The sequence below is a fragment of the Pan troglodytes genome, chromosome X (genome assembly GCF_028858775.2).
Source record: "Pan troglodytes isolate AG18354 chromosome X, NHGRI_mPanTro3-v2.0_pri, whole genome shotgun sequence".
NCBI classification, from domain to species: domain Eukaryota; kingdom Metazoa; phylum Chordata; class Mammalia; order Primates; family Hominidae; genus Pan; species Pan troglodytes.
Window position 1 is genome coordinate 78423034 of NC_072421.2, and position 21752 is coordinate 78444785.

Genomic DNA, 21752 nt, shown 5'->3' on the forward strand with positions numbered 1-21752 from the left:
TTTATCCTATACTCTATGTGTTACCTTTTCAAAATAAAATTCTCATCATATGATTTTCCTATTCAAAAACATCCAATGATTCCTCAATTATCAATAGGATAAAATCTAAACTCATTATTCATGTAGACCAGGGGCTGGCAAACTAAGGACCATGGACCAAATGTAACCCACCATCTTTTTGTACATGCAATTTTATTGGAAAACAGCCATGCTCATTCATTTACATATTATCTATGGCTGTTTTCACAGCAACAGAGTTGAGTAATTGCAACTGAGACCAAATGTTCCAGAAAGCCAAAAACATTTACTATCTGGCCCTTTACACAAAAAATTTGCAGACTCCTGGCATAGAGGATGTAGAATAATTGGGCCCCTACCTCCCTTTCCAGTCTCAACTCCCATCACAAACTCTAAGCCTTTGTTATGTCAAACAGGGTATTCTCCTCTTAATAAAACCACTACTTATTTTTCAAGGGGCTTTACTTGACACAATTGGGGTCGAGAGTATATTGAATAAAATGATGGCTTTTTACCAATTCCTATCATATTATCTCATGTCTTATTTAAAACACATACAAACCTATGATTGTAACAGAAATAAGAGGATGGAAACTACTTGGGAAAGTGACAGCAAATATGTGTATTGTAAAGATTGCAGAACACTTAAAATAGCTGACAAGAGGTTCTATCATGACAACTAAAAAACACCTTTTACTTTGGCAGGATACTTTTGTGCAAAGAGCACTAGATTTGAAGTCAAAGCACTTAGGTCTAATACTTAAGTTTGGATATTAGAGTCCCAGTATCGTTGCATATGAGCTACATAGTCTTTTCATAAAGATAACACAAACACTGAATTTTTAATCTGAGTCACTATTATCATTACCAATATTATCAGCATCTGTGATCCAATACCATAATTACAAATTATATTTTCATAACATTTTAAAGCTTATAAAGTACTCACAGACATCTCATTTGAGTTCACAGTAGTCTTGTGAGATTTGAAGGCAAGTTTCTTCCCTTTGTAAATAAAGAAATTAAGGCCCAAAGAAACTAAGTGTGCTGCCTAACATCACAGAGTCAAAAAATAGCAGAGGCTCAATCTAGGTCTCCTGATTCTAGTTTAATAGTCTTCCCACTTTTCAATGTTGTCTATTTAATGACATTTTACAAAATGTAATCTGCTGTGAGCCTGCAATAAGAAATAATTTAACAGCAAAAATTATACATAATATCCCTCGATCTTACCTCCACCTGAGAGACAACACCATTAGCAAAGGCTCTGGCTTCAACTAAATTTGGTTCTACTGAAAAGCTCATCAAGATCCAAAGAGTATTCCAAGATGGTCACATCAGAGTTATTAGACCACTAACTAGTCCAGTCATTATTTACATTAGAAAAAAAATGTTTGTATTACAACTATTTCACACAGGCATGAAACTTCAAACCGATGTCAGAAAAAATGTTTCTAGGCTAAAATAAAGGATTTTCAACTCAACAGACTAAGAACATTCAGGAAAGTCCTTAAGTAAAATTAATAACAAAATGTTATATATTGACCACTGCTTTTGAAGTATTTATAAGACTACATGTTAAAGAGTCAAAATCTATCCAGGACTGAAAGAGTGAATATCAGCTAGGACTGAAAAAAGAAAAAAGCAACCATGCAATTAATCAGGCTTGGGAGGACAGACATAGATAAAACCAGCTGCAAAATTAACAGGAAACATTGTTTTTCCCAAGGTCATGTGGCAGTTGTAAAATATCATGAAGACTCCTTCTTGAGTGATTACTGCTTTCTTACCAACAATGTCCCCGGACCCGCTTTGCTATTTTCACTTATTACCAGAGGGAGATACCCAGTTCCTAAACTGTCCTTGCTTCATGATGGTACCCGATCCGTAGTTAATTCCCACTTGTTCCAATTTGCCTCAGTTAACAGCTACCAATCCAGAACTGATCCTGGCTTCCATCAGACCCTCCTCAGAATACTTTAATGTAAACCAAACTTTACAAAAAGTACTTCCCTCATCCCTCTTATCCAGAGGCCTTTCATTGTTACTTGGGAGTTTACTCGCTCACTATACATAAATACATCTGATTTTCTCAGACTACAGGCTAATTCTTAGTGGTCCTTAGTTGATTATGCTTAAACAAAAAAAAAATGCATTTTGAATTATCGTACAGATTCAGCAGTTTCCTATCAAGAAAAGCACTCTTAAGACCCCCCCCCCGAAAAACCTCCTGAGCCTAAACCAGAAAATCACTAACCACGACAGAATTTTACTCCCAAGAAAGATGAGTAACTCACTGAATTCTGTTTATTATCACAGGAAATATTCTGATCAATAATGCTAAGAGATATAGGACTTAACCAAAGCCAGGTAACTATCATATCTGCTGGGAAAGAGTTTATCATCAAATTGGCACCAAGTTCAGATAAAACTAGAAGTATACAAATTGGTGGTATTATTTTTTTTTTTTTTTTTTTGAGACAGGGTCTCACTCTGTCACCCTGACTGGAGTGCAATGGCATGAACACAGCTCACTGCAGCCTCAACCTCCTTGGCTCAAGTGATCCTACTGCCTCAGACTCCTAAGTAGCTGGGACTATAGGCACACAGCACCACACCTGGCTAATTTTTTATTGTTTAATTTTTGTAGAGACAGGGTCTCACCATGCTGCCCAGGCTAGTCTCGAACTCCCGGGCTCAAGTGATCCTCCAGCACTGGCTCCCAAACTGTTGGGATTACAGGCACGAGCCACCATGGCCGGCCTTTGATTTTTTTAATACAAATGAATAACATAACTCTTGGGCAATTTTATCTGTTACCTGCAATCATTAAAGTTATACATAGTATATATGAAATCCTTATGTAATTTTCTAATTTTTTTAGTTTTTTATTTTTTGGTTAGAGGTGGGATCCCACTTTGTTGCCCAGGCTGGTCTTAAATTCCTGGGCTAAATGGGTCCTCCATCCTAGGCCTCCCAAAGTGCTAGATGACAGGCTTCAGCCATCACACATAGCCTAAGTTTTAAATTTTAATATAAATTATATAAAAATAGATTGTTTCCAATTTTTCAATAAATGGCATTGAAAGAGAAACCAAATTATTTTGGCCATAGGTCAAGCTAACTTCATAAACATAGTAGCCACATTTCAGCTACTACAAGGTAAGAAATAAGATCTTATTGTGTTTTAAGCTTTAAAAAACTCAAGAGTTGAAAAGTGCCTTGTTACCAAGTCTTTGGAAAATAGAAAATCTAGCTATTTTAAAGAATAATAATCTCAATCCAACTTTAGTAGGCCAGAATTTTGGGGGCTAGGACAAAAACATTATTACCAAAATAATGTTCAAATATGATGCTTATAAGATTAAGAAAATCCTGTAACCAACTTCAAGACAAAGTTTTAAACTTCTAAGAAACAGTAGCTGCACATCTACCTCAATTTTAAGTCAAGAATATGGAGGTGCAGTGGGGGATGAAGCAAGGAGAGGAGTGCCTTCAGCAAAAGACTAAGACTGAATCAAAAATAGTACAAGGCTCAGCCAATAACTACTGACCAAATATAGTCTTAAAGCTGTACAGACATAGGGCAGAAAGGACTACTGTTCATAGATCAGGCTTCTTGTACCATACCTATCATCATCAATATCCTAATCTTCAAATACAAAGAGTTTTTCAGAAAACAAGCTGTACGTAATTAAGCAGAGCTAAAATAACCTTGGATTCGTATTTTCTCTTTTACAAAAAAAAACCTGGTCAACATTAGTTTTATTTTTAAAAAATTTGGCCAGGCACGGTGGCTCACACCTGTCATTCCAGCACTTTGAGAGGCCAAGGCAGGTGGATCACTTGAGGTCAGGAGTTTGAGACCAGCCCAGCCAACATGGTGACACCCTGTCTCTACTAAAAACACAAAAATTAGCTGAGCGTGGTGGTGCACATCTGTAATCCCAGCTACTTGGCAGGTTGAGGCATGAGAATTGCTTGAACCTGGGAGGTGGAGTTTGCAGTCAGCCAAGATGGTGCCATTGCACTCCAGCCAGGGCAACAGAGCAAGACTCCATCTCAAAAACAAACAATTTAATTAGAAAACAGAACGTGGTCGGGCACGGTGGCTCATGCCTGCAATCCCAGCACTTTGGAAGGCCGAGGCAGGTGAATCAACTGAGGTCAGGAGTTCAAGACCAGCTTGGTCAACATGGTGAAACCCCATCTCTACTAAAAATACAAAAAATTAGCTGGGCGTGGTGGCGCATGCCTGCAATCCCAGCTACTCAGGAGGCTAAGGCAGGAGAATCGCTTGAACCCAGGAGGTGGAGGTTGCAGTGAGTCAAGATTGTGCCACTGCACTCCAGCCTGGGCAACAAGGGAGAAATTCTGTCTCAAAAAAAAAAGAAAGAAAATAGAATGTATGCAATCCTCTGATTGGTTAAAGTGTAGTAAGCATATTAGTTTCTATTAAGTAGAGAGGACAATAATAGACTAAGAAAATACTGCCAAAAACACTGGAAAGTGGCCAGGTGGAGCGGTTCATGCCTGTAATCCCAACACTTTGGGAAGCAAAGCAGATCTCTTGAGGCCAGAAGTTCGAGACCAGCCTGGGCAACCCTGTCTCTACAAAAAAAATAAAAAAATTAGCCAGGCATGGCGGTACATGCCTGTAGTCCCAGCTAGTTTTTGGTGAAGCTTCGTTGGGGGTTTCCTAAAAAAACTCCAACAACTAAACAGATTAATATAGACTAAAATCTTGAAAGAAGCCACAAAAGCGACAAAAATGAATATGAATAAAATGTGATAATTCTAGTAAAATTACAAAGGTATAGAATTACTTCTTTCATGGATTTGATTCTATGGATCAAATTATGTCTCTAAAACCTTAACCAGCAATAGTAAAAGTATACAGTCTCCAAAGTTGATGCCAATCACATCTCATAACACTAATCCACAGTAAAACTTAAATAACACTAATAAGTTCTACAGGCTATTGATATTCATATTCATGGCCATTGAACATCTTTTTGCTAGGGTAATATTAAGTGAAATATGGCAAAGAAATATTATTTACAATTCCTTTCAGGCTTTCTGCAAAGTTCACTTATATAATTTGGAATGATAAACATCCCAAATCTTTATTTTTTTTAAATCCTCTCCTAAACTTTTTAACTTAATTTGGTTAATATACACAGAAGTTTCAGACTGCCTTTTCCTCCAACTAAACAAACCTGGCACTGTTTTACCTCTTCCCTTTGTGAAGCATAAAGTTCTATCTCTATAAAGTACTGAGTTAAACATATAGAACAAATATCAAAAGATTAATACTTTGGTGTATACTGAAAGAAAAATCTAAAGGAATAATAATGAGGAAAGAAAAAACATGTTCATACTAGGATTAAATGGAGAAAATACTTTTTTCATTATATTTTATATAATAAAATAAGCCCTCATATGATAAAATCTGTTTCATTTTTTAAAAAGATACTAAATTATTAATCCTAATATTACTACAATACTGATTTCAGAAATGGATATAAGGGGCTAGAAACACATATAGGCTATATAAAACCATAAACACATCTTAAAAGGATACTTCAGTTTCCATGTGGCAACAATCATAGCACTTCCATCTATTTAATATTTAGTGAGCACTTACAATGTGGAAAATACAAAAGATGGAGTTTATATTCCAGTTTAATTACTTGCAGGTGTGACAAGAATCTCTTGATCTTCTCCAGGTATATAAAAGTAATGGCTTCAGAAGCAACTCACTTCAGGCACAATTATGAGAGTACAAAGAGGAGGAAGGTGGTAAGTAGAGTGAGGCAGGCCACAAAAAGCAAAACCTAGCAAAAGTATGATACATAGGCAAGATATAGGAACTACATAAAATTAGAGAGGGTGACAAATATTCCTGGCAGAAACCCAGTCACCTCAGCCAGATAAACAGTTTAAATTAGACTACTTTCTTTCCATTTACATTTACATATAAACAAGAGATAGATTCCTCACCTCCAAGTGAATTCTGGCATGAAGAGTGACATATAACGACACAATGGCCAATAAGTCAAGAGTCAATCAATGCTAAATAAAAGCTTAGAGCAACACGTAAATATTAATTTGGCTTTAGAATTAATGCAAGGGTCCTGAGCTGTATACAGTGTAAATTACAAGCTTACTATATAAATTACAGGATATTGCTATATGCCAATTGTACTAAAGATAAAAAACAAAATTTTTTTTTTTGCAGTTGCAAGATTTAATAGAGTGAAAACAGAGCTCCCATAAAATGGGAGGGGACCCAAAGGGGGTTGCTGTTGCTGGCTCGAATGCCTGGGTATATCCCGATCACTGTCCCTCCCCCTGTGCTCTCAGGCGATAGATGAGTGGCTATTTCTTTATCTTCTGTTTATGCCTAATTAGGATTTGAGTGAGCTATTTTTACTACCTGATTGGTCGCGTGTGAGCTAAGTTGCAAGCCCCTTGTTTAAAGGTGGATGTGGTCACCTTCCCAGCTAGGCTTAGGGATTCTTAGTCGGCCTGGGAAATCCAGCTAGTCCTGTCTCTCAGTCCCCTCTCTCAACAAGAAAACCCAAGTGCTGTTGGGGAGGTTGGCCGATGACTGCTCTAACTGCTTCCTGCTGAACTGGGGCATAGTAGGGGTCGTGCAGTTGAGATTTCCTCGGGAAAAAAATGTTTAAAAATACAGTCTTATTTGCATCATACCCTTGCCTCAGTTTAGAAATATAAGCATGCATACAAAAATCAGTAGCATTTCTATATGCCAACAGAGCACAATATGAAAAGGAAATCAAGAAAGTAATCCCATTTAGTATAGCTATAAATAAAATAAAATACCTAGGAATAAACCTAACCAAAGAAGCGAAAGATCTCTACAATGAAAACTATAAAACACTGATGAAAGAAATTGAAGAAGATACAAAAAAAGGAAAGATATTCCATATTCATGAATTATAAGAATCATTATTGTTAAAATGTCCATTCTACTCAAAGTAATCTACAGATTCAACGCAATCCCGATCAAAATACCAATGACATTCTTCACAGAAATAGAAGAAATAACCCTAAAATGTATATGGAACCACAAAAGACCCAGAATAGATGACACCATCCTGAGCAAAAATAATAAAACTGGAGAAATCACTTACCTGACTTCAAATTATACTACAGGGCTATTGTACCCAAAAACAGTATGGTACTGGCATAAAAACAGAAACATAGGCCAATGGAACAGATTAGAGAACTGAGAAATAAATCCATATGTCTTAAGTGAACTGATTTTCAACAAAGGTCCCAAGAACACATATTGGAAAAAGGACAATCTCTTCAATAAATGGTGCTAGGAAAATTGGATACCCATATGCAGAAGAATGAAATGAGACCCCCTATCTCTCGCCATATACAAGAATCAAATCAAAATGGGTTGAAGACTTAAATTTAAGACCTCAACCTATGAAACCACTAAAAGAAAACATCGGTGAAACTCTCCAGGACATTGGACTGGGTAAGGATTTCTGATTTCTTGACTAATACCCCAAAAGCACAGGCAACCACAGCAAAAAAAGTTTGTGCACAACAAAGGAAACAATCAACAAAATGAAAAGACAACCCAAAGAATGAGAAAAAATATTTACAAAGTATTCATCTGACAAAGGATCAATAACCAGAATATAGCCAGGCACAGTGACTCACGCCTGTAATTCCAATACTTTTGGGAGGCAGAGGTGGGAGGATCACTTGAGGCCAGGAGTTTGAAACCAGACTGGGTAACACAGTGAGACCCTATCTCTACAAAAATATATATATTTTAATTATCCAGAAGTGGTGGTGCATGCTTATAGTTCCAGCTAATCAGGAAGCCGAGGCAGGAAGCTCACTAGGAGTTCGTGGCTGCAGTGAGCTATGGTTGAACCAGTGCACTCCAACCTCGATGACAGAATAAGGCAAGACCCTATTTAAAAATAAATAAATAAATAAAAATAACCAGAATGTAAAAGGAGCTCAAACAACTCAATAGAAAAAAAAAAAAATCTAATAATCCAATTTAAAAATGGGCAAAAGATCTGAATAGACATTTCTCAAAAGAAAATATACAAATGGCAAACAGGCATATGAAAAGGTGCTCAACATCATGGATCATCAGAGAAATGCAAATCAAAACTATGAGGGCCGGGTGCAGTGGCTCATGCCTGTAATTCCAGCACTTTGGGAGGCAGAGGCAGGCAAATCACCTGAGGTCAGGAATCTAAGACCAGCCTGGCCAACATGGTGAAACCCCATCTCTACCAAAAAATACAAAAATTAGCCAGGCATAGTAGTGCACACCTGTAGCCCCAGCTACCAGGAGGCTGAGGTGAAAGAATCACTTGAACCCGGGAGGCAGAGGTTGCAGTGAGATGAGATCGCACCACTGCACTCCAGCCTGGGTGACAGAGTGAGACCCTGTCTAAAAAAAAAAAAAAATCCAAAAGGCATGCAAGAATAAATGCTGGTGAGGTTTTGGAGAAAAGGGAACCCTTGTACACTCTTGGTGGAAATGTAAATCAGTATAGCCACTACGGTTAACAGTATGGAAGCTCCTCAAAGAACTAAAAATAGGACTACCATATAATTCAGTGATCCTACTGCTAGGTATATACCCAAAAGAAAGCAAAACAGTATATTGAAGAGATATCTGCACTCCCATGTCTATTGCAGTACTATTCACAGTAGCCAAGATTTTGAAGTAACCTAAGTATCCAACACCAGACAACTAGACAAAGAAAATGTGGTATTTATATACAATGGAATACTATTCAGACATAAAAAAGAATGAGATCCTGTCATTTATAACAACATGGATAGAACTGGAGAACGTTATATTAAGTGAAATAAGCCAAGCACAGAAAGACAAACTTTACATGTTCTCACTCATTTGTAGGAGCTAAAAATTAAAACAATTAAACTCATGGAAATAGCAGAATGATGGTTACCAGAGGCTGGGAAGGATAGTGGGAAAGAGGGGGGAAGTGGGGATGGTTAATGCATAAAAAAATATAGTTAGATAGAATGAGTAAGATCTAGTATTTGATAGTACAACAGGGTGATTAGAGTCAAGAATAATTTATTGTACATTTTTAAATAACTAAAAATATAATTGGAATGTCTGTATAACACAAAGAAAGGCTAAATGTTTGAGGTGATGGGCACCTCATTTACCTTCAGGTGATTATTACACATTGTATCCCTGTACAAAATATCTCACATACCCAACAAATATACACATCTACTATGTACCTATAAAAACTAGAAATTGATTATCAGTCTCAAATGAATGAGCCATCCTGCTACGATTTCTAGGTAATTTTATAAAAACTGTTTAGATTATGATAATTAGGAAAATTCCTAAAATTGTTACCATGATGGATAGTATCAACAATACTAGTTCTTCAAATAAACATTAAACACACTTTTTTTTATTTTAAGTTCTGGGATACATGTGCAGAACGTGCAGGTTTGTTACATAGGTAAATATGTACCATGGTGGTTTGCTGCACTTAACCCGTCACCTAGGTATTGAGTCCCACATGCATTAGCTATTTCTCCAGATGCTTTCCCTTCCCTCACCCCCACAAGAGGCCCTGGTGTGTGTTGTTCCCCCACCCTGTGTCCGTATGTTCTCATTTTTCAGCTCCCACTTGAGTGAGAACATGCAGTGTTTGGTTTTCTGTTCCTGTGTTAGTTTGCTGAGGATGATAAGCTTCCAGCTTCATCCATGTCCCTGCAAAGGACGTGATCCCATTCCTTTTATATGGCTGCATAGTATTCCATGGTGTATATGTACCTTTTCTTTATCCTGCCTATCATTGATGGGCATTTGGGTTGGTTCCATGTCTTTGCTATTGTGAATAGTGCTGCAATAAACATATGTGTGCCTGTATTTTTAAAATAGAATGATTTGTATTCCTTCGGGTATATACCCAGAAATGGGATTGCTGGGTCAAATGGTATTTCTGGTTCTAGAACCTTGAGGAATCATCACAGTCTTCCACCATGGTTGAACTAAAACATACTTTTAAAACTACTTCTGTACTCACAAGCCAGCTCAGCAGCAGAACTGTCTGTGTGAAATTTTAACTTCAAATTCTAGTGTAACTATGGCAAAGTTCCTAAAATGAATATTAATCTTTAAAATGATGAAGAAATAGTAATAGGTGATAGTGTAAGACCTCAAACAATACCACAAATATTAATTACATATGCCTCAGAATTTCCTTGAGTGGCATTAAGTATTAACACTATTTTGAATTTAGCTCAATTTTCTTCTTCTGATTTAATTTTGGTACAATACAAAACCAATTTGATTAGTCAAGCATACAGCTAATGAAATGGCATGACTGGCACTTAGAACTAAAATAATGTAAATATCACAGATATTTTTGCTTTTGCCATAAGAAATCTAGAAATTCACCCATGGTAAATGTAAGTACACATGTATTTTAAAGTGTTACAGTAGTTAGTGTGGAGAATAGAATCTGGGAATTAACTCTCAAATTCCTTCCTTATGCTCCCTTACCTTCATTTCATTAAGCTACTAAATAACTTTTTTGATTAACTATACGAACGACGGAAACATTTGAATAAATACTCCAACATAATGCAAAGTCCAGATAAGGTCAGAATTTTATTGTTTTTGGCCAAAGTCTGTTGTAAAACTTTCATAGAAAAGAACTGGCACAATTCAATCTTTAAAGTGAGTCGCTAAAATCAAGATATGAACAGCTAAAAGTAGTTTCTAAGGATAAAAATAGGAAACTTAAAAATCAGGCCAGGTGCAGTAGTTCACACGTATAATCCTAGCACTTTGGGAGGCCAAGGCAGGCAGATGACCTGGGATCTGGAGTTTGAGACCAGCCTAGCCAACATGGCAAAACCCTGTCTCTACTAAAAACACAAAAAAGTTAGCCAGGCATGGTGGCAGGAGCCTGTAATCCCAGTTACTTGGGAGGTTGAGGCAGGAGAATCACTTGAACCCAGAAGCGGGGGTTGCAGTGAGCCAAGATAGTGCCACTGCACTCCAGCCTGTGCGACAGTGCAAGACTCTGTCTCAAAAGAAGAAAAAAGAAAATCAAATTTGTAAAATAAGTAAATTAATTATCAAATTATGCACCTATCCAGAGTAGCTTACCTGTTCCCATATTACTCTAGATCCACACTATCCAATATAGTGGCCACTAGCCACATGTGGTTGCTGAATGTCAAATTACTTAAAATTAAATAAAATAAATATTTAATTTCTCAGTTGCAATCATCTCCATCGTCACAGAAGGTTCTACTGGGTAGCACTGTTTTATATAAAATACCAGTTAAAATATGCCCTGAAAAATTACTGATATAATTCCAAATATAATGGGCAGAATGAAAAGAGGGACATGTCCATTTATTATACAAATTCTATGCATAGTGGCAAGAGAAGGGAACATCCTCAAACTGAAAAAAGGGCATTTATCATTATACTTAATGGTGAAAGATGATCTGTTTTCACCCTATGATCAGGTACAAGGCAAACCTGTACACTCTCACCCTTTTAATTTGCCTATATATATATATATATATGGAGTCTTGCTCTGTTGCCCAGGCTGGAATGCAGTCAGTCGTGCAATTTTGGCTCACAGCGACCTCCACCTCCGAGGTTCAAGTGATTCTCCTGCCTCAGCCTCCCAAGTAGCTAGGATTACAGGCATGCACCACCAAGCCAAGCTAATTTTTATATTTTTAGTAGAGAGGGGGTTTCACCATGTTAGCCAACCTGGTCTCAAACTCCTGACCTGATGTGCCCGTCCTGGCCTCCCAAAGTGCTGGAATTACAGGTGTAAGCCACAGCGCCCAGCCTAATCCACCATGCCCGGCCTAATCCACCATTGTAGTAAAGGCACTAGCAGCTCAATAATTTAAGAAAAAGAAATAGAAGGCACACAAAATCAGAAAGGAAAAAGTAAACCTGTCTTTATTTGCAGACAACAGGGTTATCTATATAAAGAATCCCAAAGAATCTCAAGGGAAAAAAGTCATTAAATCTAGTAAGTAAATGTACTGAGGTCAATATACAGAAAAACAAAACAAAACAAAAAGAAAAAAAAAACATTTCTATCTACTAGCAACAAACTGAAAATCAAAAATCTTAAAAATACAAATTAAAACTATATAAAAACCATAAAATCCTTAGGGAAAATTTTCACAATAGATGTGTTAAGACCTGAACACTGAAAACTACAAAACGCTGCTATGAGAAATTAAAGATTTACAAAAATAAAGAGCTATACTACGTTCCTGGATTAGAAGGCTCAATGCTGTGAAGATGTCAGTTATTCTAAAATGTCTCTATACATTCAGTGCAATCCCAAGCAAAAACCCAGTACCTTCTTTTTGGGGAAATTGAGAAGCTGATTCTAAAATTTAGGTGGAAATGCTAAGGAACAGAAAAACCAAAACAATTTTTTGAAAACGAGAGCAAAGTTGGAAGACTCAGATAGCACAGAGTCCAGAAAGACTCATACATACATGGTTAAATGCTTTTTGACAAATGTGCCACGATAATCCAATGGGGAAAAGGATGGCCTTTTCAACAAATGATACTGGAATTAGACACCCATATGCAAAAAAAAAAAAAAAATGAATTCAATCTAAACCACACACCTGATATAAAAATTAAAATGATCAAAAATCTAAATATACAACAAAACTATAAAACTTCTAGAATATAAGAGAAAATCTCTGTGAGCATGAGTTAGGCAAAGATTTATTTGAACACAAAAAGTACAATCTTAAAGACAAAACTGATAAATTAGACTTCAGCAAAAATTTCTGTTCTTTGAAAGACACTGGTAGGCCGGGCGCGGTGGCTCACGCCTGTAATCCCAGCACTTTGGGAGGCCGAGGCAGGCGGATCATGAGGTCAGGAGATCGAGACCATCCTGACTAACACGGTGAAACCCTGTCTCTACTAAAAATACAAAAAATTAGCTGGGCGTGGTGGCGGGCGCTTGTAGTCCCAGCTACTCGGGAGGCTGAGGCAGGAGAATGGCGTGAACCCAGGAGGCGGAGCTTGCAGTGAGCCGAGACTGCGCCACTGCACTCCAGCCTGGGTGACAGAGCGAGACTCTGTCTCAAAATTAAATAAATAAATAAAGACACTGGTAATAAAATAGGGCCAGGGACAGTGGCTCATGCTTGTAATCCCAGGGGGAGGCCGAGGCAGGTGATTGCTTCAGCCCAGGAGTTTGAGACCAGCCTGGGCAACAAAGCTAGACCCCATCTCAATTTAAAAAGATAGGGGAGGGGAGGAGACAACTGCACATTGAGAGAAAATATTTGCAAAATACAAAGGATTTGTACCCAAAATATATAAAGAACTCTCAAAACTCAATAATAAAAAAACGCAAACAACTCAATTTTAAAAATGGGTGAATACTTCACTAAAGATCTACAGACTGGCAAATATGCACATGAAAAGATACCAACTGACAGTATCAGAAGCTGGTGAGAATGTGGGACAACTAGAAATCTCATATATTGCTGATGGGAATACAACATATAATAGCTACTTTCACAACAGTTCGGCAGTTTCTTATAAAGTTAAAGTTGTATTTAACATATGATCCAACAACTGTACTACCTATTTACCCAAAGAAATGAAGAAAGATATTCATGCAAAGACCTGTACATGAATATTTATAATAGCTTTATCCATAATAGGCAAAATTATTGAACAGATTATGGTAAATTCATAGAATGGAATGCTACTTGGTAATAAAAAGAAATGAACTACTGACACATGAAATGACATGCATGAATTTCAAAAGCACTGGTCTAAGTGAAATCAGACAGACATAAAAGGCTACTTACTACCCAATTTAATTTAGATGACATTTTAAATAACATGAAGTATAGTCAGTCACAGAAAGATTAGTGGTTTCCAGGGGTTGAGCAAACGATACTGAGGCTGATAAAAATGTTCCATATTTTTATTGTGGTGGTGGTTACACAAAAATGTATACAATTTGTCAAAACTTATTGAACTGCACACTTAAAAAGACAGCCTTTTATGTCAATAATATCCTAATACGGTTGACTTAAAAAAAGTACCATGGCTAATACTCTATCTTTGGAGCTCTCTAGGTATAAATCTGTCATACCAAGAAAATATGGTGACATCTGACCATGAATATGACAGATAGTCTATTTAGAAGACAAGCAATGTAACTTAGGCCAATCAAATAACTTCTCTGAGCTTTGGGTTTCTCTGCTGCAAACAGAAGGGTTTACAACCAAGTTCCCCAAATCTGTTCCCAGGAACTTACAGGATCTTTAGATCTGTTTCCAGGATCTTAATAGATATTCTGGAAAGAGTTTCCATGCTTAATTTTTTTTTTTTTTTTTTTTGAGACGGAGTCTCGCTCTGTCGCCCAGGCTGGAGTGCAGTGGCGCGATCTCGGTTCACTGCAAGCTCCGCCTCCCAGGTTCACGCCATTCTCCTGCCTCAGCCTCCCCAGTAGCTGGGACTACAGGCGCATGCCACCACGCCCAGCTAATTTTTCGTATTTTTTAGTAGAGACGGGGTTTCACCATGTTAGCCAGGATGGTCTCGATCTCCTGACCTCGTGATCCACCCGCCTCGGCCTCCCAAAGTGCTGGGATTACAGGCGTGAGCCACCCCGCCTGGCCTCCATGCTTAAATTACTTGGGAAATGCTCCCTATAAGGTGAGCAATGCATTTTAACATATGAAAAGCTACGAAAAGTCCACCATTCATTTAACTTTTCCCCATTTTTAAAAAGCTGTTTGCCACATTTACTTGACCATGAAACTCCTTTTTTTTTTTTTTTCCGAAAAACAGTGTCAATTCTTTATAGTTCTAAGATTCAACAGAACTTTCAAGAGGATATACCAGGCAGGCGTGGTGGCTCACACCCATAATCCCAGCACTCTGGGAGACCAAGGCAGGTGGATCAGTTGAGGCCAGGAGTTCAAGACCAGCCTGGCCATCATGATGAAGCCCCATCTCTACTAAAAATACAAAATACAAAAATTAGTCGGATGTGGTGGTGCATGCCTGTAATCCCAGCTACTCAGGGGCTGAGGCAGAAGAATCGCTTGAACGAGGGAGGGGGGAGGTTGCAGTGAGCAGAGATTGTGCCGATGCACTCTAGCCTGAGTGACAAGAGACAACAGTGAGACTCTGTCTCAAAAAAAAAAAAAAAAAAAAAAAAAAAAGATATACCTTCATGATTAAATTTTGTTTAGATTGGCAACCTATAAAACTGATTGGTTTGAAAGTAGCTATAGAGAACTATGACCCACAAAGAGAAAACTGCCTCAAATCACAAACTGGAAAGATTTCATATCCATCTTAGTGAGTTTTTGTCAGGCTTTGAATTCTAAATAACTTAAACTTAAGCATCTTGAGTACCAGGTACTCATGAAAATACATCATGATCGAATTGCCTCTGTTCTAAAAGCTCCTCCCCAAATAACATGCCAGATTTAAAATGAATTTAAAAACATCAATGCCAGGGCCATGACAATTCCTAAGCAATTACTAAAAGAATAACAAACAGATTCAAATCAGTGTAAAGAGTTTATTTTACAAAACCAGCAGAAGTTTGAAAGTATATGCTTAGTTAAAAGAAAAAAAAAGCGAGAGAAGGGAAGAAGGGATAAAGAAAGCCTGTAAACCTAATATTGTAATGGTTGCTCTTCAGCATTTCACATGTGACCCATGAAGCATAACACACTACAAAATAATGTTGACAGTATAGCTAAAAATACTGTATTTTGAAAATAAGTAAATGCATGAATAACAAAAGTTAATTCAATATATTAATTATGACTAAAGCTTTAAGGCAAAGTGAACACTGGAAAATTCTGGTGGATAAACAAACAACTCTTGAAAAAAAAAAAAGTTAGCAATACCATGTTCAATGAGACTCAACTTTTCCAAGTAACATCCAAGCTATGGAAAAGTATTTTTAGCAATATACTTCAGAGTATCCAATTTCCCTGAATAAGTCCTATGTATGTCTAATCAATGATTTTGTCTAAATATATCTTAAAAAATATTTCTAACTTCAATTTACTTAACCTCTGAGGCTAAACTACATAAGCTTAATGTATAAGAAGTATTCCTTTTAAAAAAGTATTCATATTTTTCTATCTGAAATTCATCCCTTTCAAATTATAGGCATATTCTGTAGGCACTATATATAAAATAATGTAATTTTTTAGAAGAGCGAGAAAGTAATGGAGCAGAGGAGCAATTACTCACCCAGCACCTTGGTTTTGCACATACTTTGTGAGGGCGAACTTTAATATAAATAGTTTTGTATCTAGATCTCTTTGGGAACCACTACTAGTATTTCTTCATAATGGTCTGGCCAGAGATGTCCCAAGAATAATTTGAATGAGACGTGAATTTCATTAAACTGGAACCAAGAAAGGTGACTTTTTGTCTTAATACAGACATATAAAAATGTATAACATCATTATAATTTTGGAAAACAACACATATAAATAATGTACTTTTGTTTGGGAAACTCAGCACATAGACATGTAAATAGACAACCATATGGCTAAAAACGTCTATACTATATTAAAAAAGAAGTTTCTGCTAAGAAAGAAGTGAAATGAAATGAAATAAAGAAAACAAAGATCACCTTTTATAAAACATTGTATTTGCTTTAAGTAAAAATGTTTAAAAAATCTGGACTAGCCATGAAACTCCTCAGGAATGTAAACAGTTTGTTTATGCTTCCAATTTAATTTTGGTACCTATTTTTGTCTTCCTAATGAGTTCAGGAAGGAAAGAATCAACAATCTGTTTATAACACACAGGTATATTACTCACCCACATTTGGAGGTTTCACATAATTTACAGGTAGTTCTGGAGGTCTGCCTCTATGCAGAGCCGCAAAAGCAGACCCATTCCATAGTGTACTCTTACAGTCTATATAAAAAGAACAAAGGTTGCTAAGGAATAGAGCAGTTTTTTTTTTTTAACCATGTCTCAGAAGCAAATGTCTGATTTTAATTTCATTTGTTGGAATACATTTTTAATTATTAAACCAAAATGAAAATAATAGGCATATATTTGAACATGTTATAAACTAAATTTATAACTGGTAACCACCCAACACCTTAACATATCATCTGGATATTTTATTTCTAAGCTAGTCTTGAACTAAAGCTTTTTTAATGCACATATTTGAATCTTATATAAATATGTCACAGATTAATAAGCTTTAAAGTTTACATCAGTTCTTCTTGATCTTTAGGCTTACACGTCTATTCATATAAAACCGTATAAGCAAGGATATAACTATAGCACAAGTATGCCAGGGAAAATTCAGGCATATTTATACTTGGGTACATATTCGTATTATGAAATACTTGCCAGTTGTGTCATAACAGATAACAGCACTGCATATCAGATGGTAACTGATTATAAATAGCTGTGTTTTTTTCTCTTTCATGTTTAAGTCAAAAAATGTAAGGAAATATTAAATATTACTAATAACTTGGCTTTAAAACAAAAACCCAAAAGCTCTCTTGAAAGTTTCCAAATAAACTCAATTAAGAATTTCCTTAAATTATAAAATGAGATGCTTAAAATCTGGTATCATTACACAACTATTTATCTTGGAGAATTAGGATTTTTAAAAATAGTATGCTAATTAAACAAAACATAGAAATAAATGGGCTGCTATACCTTAAGTATTTATTACTCCAATAGGCATCTTTAATGCCTAATTTTACATTTTTATGTTTATCAAATACCACTTTATATGTTTGACATATATGGAGGTTCCAGGTAAAACTTGGGAAAAATCTGTAAAACACTGAAAATCAGCTGAGTAGAAAAGCTTATTTAACAATTACTGAGGCCCGGCGCAGTGGTTTACGCCTGTAATCCCAGCACTTTGGGAGGCTGAGGCAGGCGGATCACGAGGTCAAGAGATCGAGACCATCCTGGCCAACATGGTGAAACCCTGTCTGTACTAAAAATACAAAAATTAGCTGGGCAAGGTGGCACGCGCCTGTAGTCCCAGCTACTCAGGAGGCTGAGGCAGGAGAATTGCTTGAACCTGGGAGGCAGAGGTTGCGGTGAGCCGAGATCGCGCCACTGCACTCCAGCCTGGTGACAGAGCAAGATTCTGTCTCAAAAAAAAAAAAAAAAAAAAAAAATTACTGATGGGTTGATATTTTTGCTTAAATATGTTCAAATATTAAAATTGTATATATAATTTTGATTTACCTGTTACGAAAAGTACAATATCATTAGGATGACATTATCAAAACTAATAAAGAGTAAGAACATTATAATGAAAGAATATTGTAAGTATTTATACTGTATTAATCAAAGCAGGAATCTTTTGAGATCTCTATTCCATGATTACAAAGGTATTTTATATTCTTTACCTATATATATTCACTTTTACACAAAAGGACTCCTTTTGAGGTCTCTAAAAATTTACTTGTACACTAAGAAAACAAAAACAACATTGGCAAGATAAGAAAAACTAGTATTTAGAAAAGCATGGGAACATTTACTCAATCTAAAAATAAGCTACACTCCACTCCTTCCTCTGATATCACAGTCCTAAATTCTGAAAATCTCACCTTTGGCATCCCGTAGCAGAGACTGCCGACCAACACCTAATAATGTCTGTACCCCAGGAACACTCTGAGGGATCTCTTTATCTAGTAAAGGACCAATTCTCTCACAAATTTTAAGGAGGTAGTCTGGAGGAATGTGTGCATTTGCTGCCACCTAAAAAAGTATAAATAAAACACAGGAAAAACATTTATTTGGTTTAAAAATATAAATCTATTCCACTACTAAATTGTTCCATTCATTATAGAGCAAAGTACAGTTTTAAAATATGGAATCAGGCCTGGGCGCGATGGCTCACGCCTGTAATCCCAAAACTTTGGGAGGCTGAGGCAGGTAGATCACTTGAGGTCAGAAATTCGAGACCAGCCTGGCCAACATGGTGAAACCCCATCTCTACTAAAAATACAAAATTAGCCAGGCGTGGTGCTGCACGCCTGTAATCCCAGTTACTCAGGAGGCTGAGGCAGGAGAATCACTTGAACCCAGGAGGTGGAGGTTGCAGTGAGCCAAGATTGTGCCACTGTACTCCCGTCTGGGCAATACAGCGAGACTCTGACTCAAAAAAAGAAATAAAAAAAATAAAAATAAATAAAATATGGAATCAGAGCCGGGTGCAGTAGCTCAGGCAGATAATCCCAGCACTTTTAGAGGCCGAGGCAGGCGGATGGCTTGAGCCCAGGAGTTTGATACCAGCCTGGGCCACACAATAAAACCCCATCTCTACAAAAAATACAAAAATTAGCTGGGTATGGTGGCTGCACCTCTAGTCTCAGCTATTCGGGAGGTTGAGGTGAAAGGATCACTCGAGCCCCAGAGGCAGAGGTTGCAGTGAGCTGAGATTGCACCACCACACTCCAGCCTGGGAGAACGAGAGAGACCTCGACTCAAAAAAATAAAAATAAATAAAAAAAAATATATATATCTCTATATGTATGTGTATAGATATATATTTTCCATATATATATTCCATATACATATGGAATCAGGAAGAGAAATTTTTAAATATTTAATAATTGACCAAATTTAAGAAACAGTCACAAAATCAGCACATTTAAATGATATGACAACATTTACATGGCATGGCACTCTAATATACATTTAAATGTCTTGATCAAGTCATTTGCTTAGCTGTTAATCTTATGAAATAAGTGTTACAAAGCAACTAACATGCCAAAATCAAAAAAGCACACAGGTGATGAGTAAACTCTCTATTACTTGAGTCATTCAGTAGTGACGAACTGATCCAAAATCAGAAGACCTAGATTCTATACAAATGATAAGAATACAAGTGAAAGGTATTACTTGCACCAAACCCACAACCAATAAAGCAAAACTGTTTTTCCTATTAAAGTTAACTTGTTTCCAAAAGGGTATAAAACTAACAATGTTATAAATACTATGCTTTAAATAACTCAGCTATGTAGCCAAAATTCCTTGAAACAAAAACTTGTTTTTAAAAAAACAAGTAAAATTCTGGACATTAGATACCATATATAGATAAGAATGAAACTATAAAACAACAAAAATCGTGTTGCATTTTTAATCTAAGCTAATGTACAAATCCCTGAGGTGTTTCATAAATACTTAATTGTTAAAACAATAAAAAGAAAAACCAGAATATTAAAAACCTTTAGATAAAGTGAACGTCTACATCCTCATCTTGAAACAGGTCCTAAAATCTACTTCTGGCTACAATGTCAATTTTTATAAGTGCTATAATTGTGTATATATATACACACACACACGTGTATATATACACACATATATACATATATGTGTGTATATTCAGTGGTATATACACATATGTATATATACATGTATATGTATGTGTATATGTATAGATACCTATGTGTATCTATACATGTATGTGTATATATGTATATGTATGTATACATATACATATATATGTGTGTATATATATGCCATTGAATAGGACACACATCAATACTATTACCACCAGGTCAATCAAGAACAATAGGCTGGGAACGGTGGCTCATGCCTGTAATCCCAGCACTTTGGGAGGCAAAGGTAGGAGAATCACTTGAGCCCTGCAGTTCGAGATCAGCCTGGGCAACATAGCGAGATCTCATCCCTACAAAAAATGTAAAAATTATGGTTCTGAATGAAAATAAGTGAAAAAAAAAAGAACAACAACAAAAAATATTAGCCAGGCATGGTGGCACGCCTGTAGTCCCAGCTACTCGGGAGACTGCAGTGGGAGGATTGCTTGAGCCCACGAGGTCAAGGCTGCAGTGAACTGTGTTCATGTCACTGCACTCCAGCCCGTGGGTGACCCTGTCTCCAAAAACAAAGAACAACAATAAACACAAAAGAATAATTTTCTAACGCATCTCTGGTGATCACCATGAGAGAAGATATTTTGTGTGTTTTTTTCAATGATGTATTCCTTGCATCCAAAAAAGTGTTGGGCATAAAGCAGGACTAAATAAATATTTGTTGAATAAATGAATAAAAATCAAAATAAAGTCTAACTATAATCAATGTTTTTGTTTTTTTTTTTTTTGAGTCGGAGTCTCGCTCTGTCGCCCAGACTATAATGCAGTGGTGCGATCTCGGCTCACTGCAACCTCCGCCTCCTGGGTTCAAGTCATTCTCCTGCCTCAGCCTCCCGAGTAGCTGGGATTACAGGCGCAAGCCACCATGTCCAGCTAATTTCTGTATTTTTAGTAGAGACGGGGTTTCACCATGTTGGCCAGGCTGGTCTCGAACTCCTGACCTCGTGATCCACCCGCCTCAGCCTCCCAAAGTGCTGGGATTACAGGCATGAGCCACCGCGCCCAACCTAATCAATGTTATTGTAAGAATTCCTGGAGGAAAAATCTCAAATTCTCGTATCAGGATGCCTTTTTTGTTTTCCTAGGAAACACAGGTCAAAGAACCACAGTCCAACATGTATTCAGAATTCTGGTAACATGAGTGAATCACCTGTGATTATTTTTGTTTTAAATTATATCCTGCTATATATCTTTGGTAAGTTCCTTCAAAAAAAACAATTTGAATCTACCAAAATAATTGAAGCCTGTGCAACTGTCATGATGCTCCGGAAGAATGG

At 36.7% G+C, this 21752-nt stretch overlaps 1 protein-coding gene across 7 annotated transcripts in view; it reads right to left on the reverse strand.

Moving 5' to 3' along the window:
- BRWD3 (bromodomain and WD repeat domain containing 3) overlaps nucleotides 1–21752 on the reverse strand; it is a 137328-nt gene that overhangs the window by 102251 nt on the left and 13325 nt on the right. For 3 of the 7 annotated variants that reach the window (XM_016943270.3, XM_016943269.4, XM_016943274.4), the window contains exons 5-6: nucleotides 18685–18835; nucleotides 16913–17011 (exon numbers count right to left, since the gene is read on the reverse strand). The exons of 3 other annotated variants lie outside the window; for them this stretch is intronic. In XM_016943270.3, the coding sequence (XP_016798759.1) occupies nucleotides 16913–17011; nucleotides 18685–18835 (250 nt within the window). Of the gene's footprint in view, nucleotides 1–16333; nucleotides 16436–16912; nucleotides 17012–18684; nucleotides 18836–21752 lie in introns of those variants that run through there. One more of the 7 variants, XM_054676682.2, reaches the window with a different exon arrangement.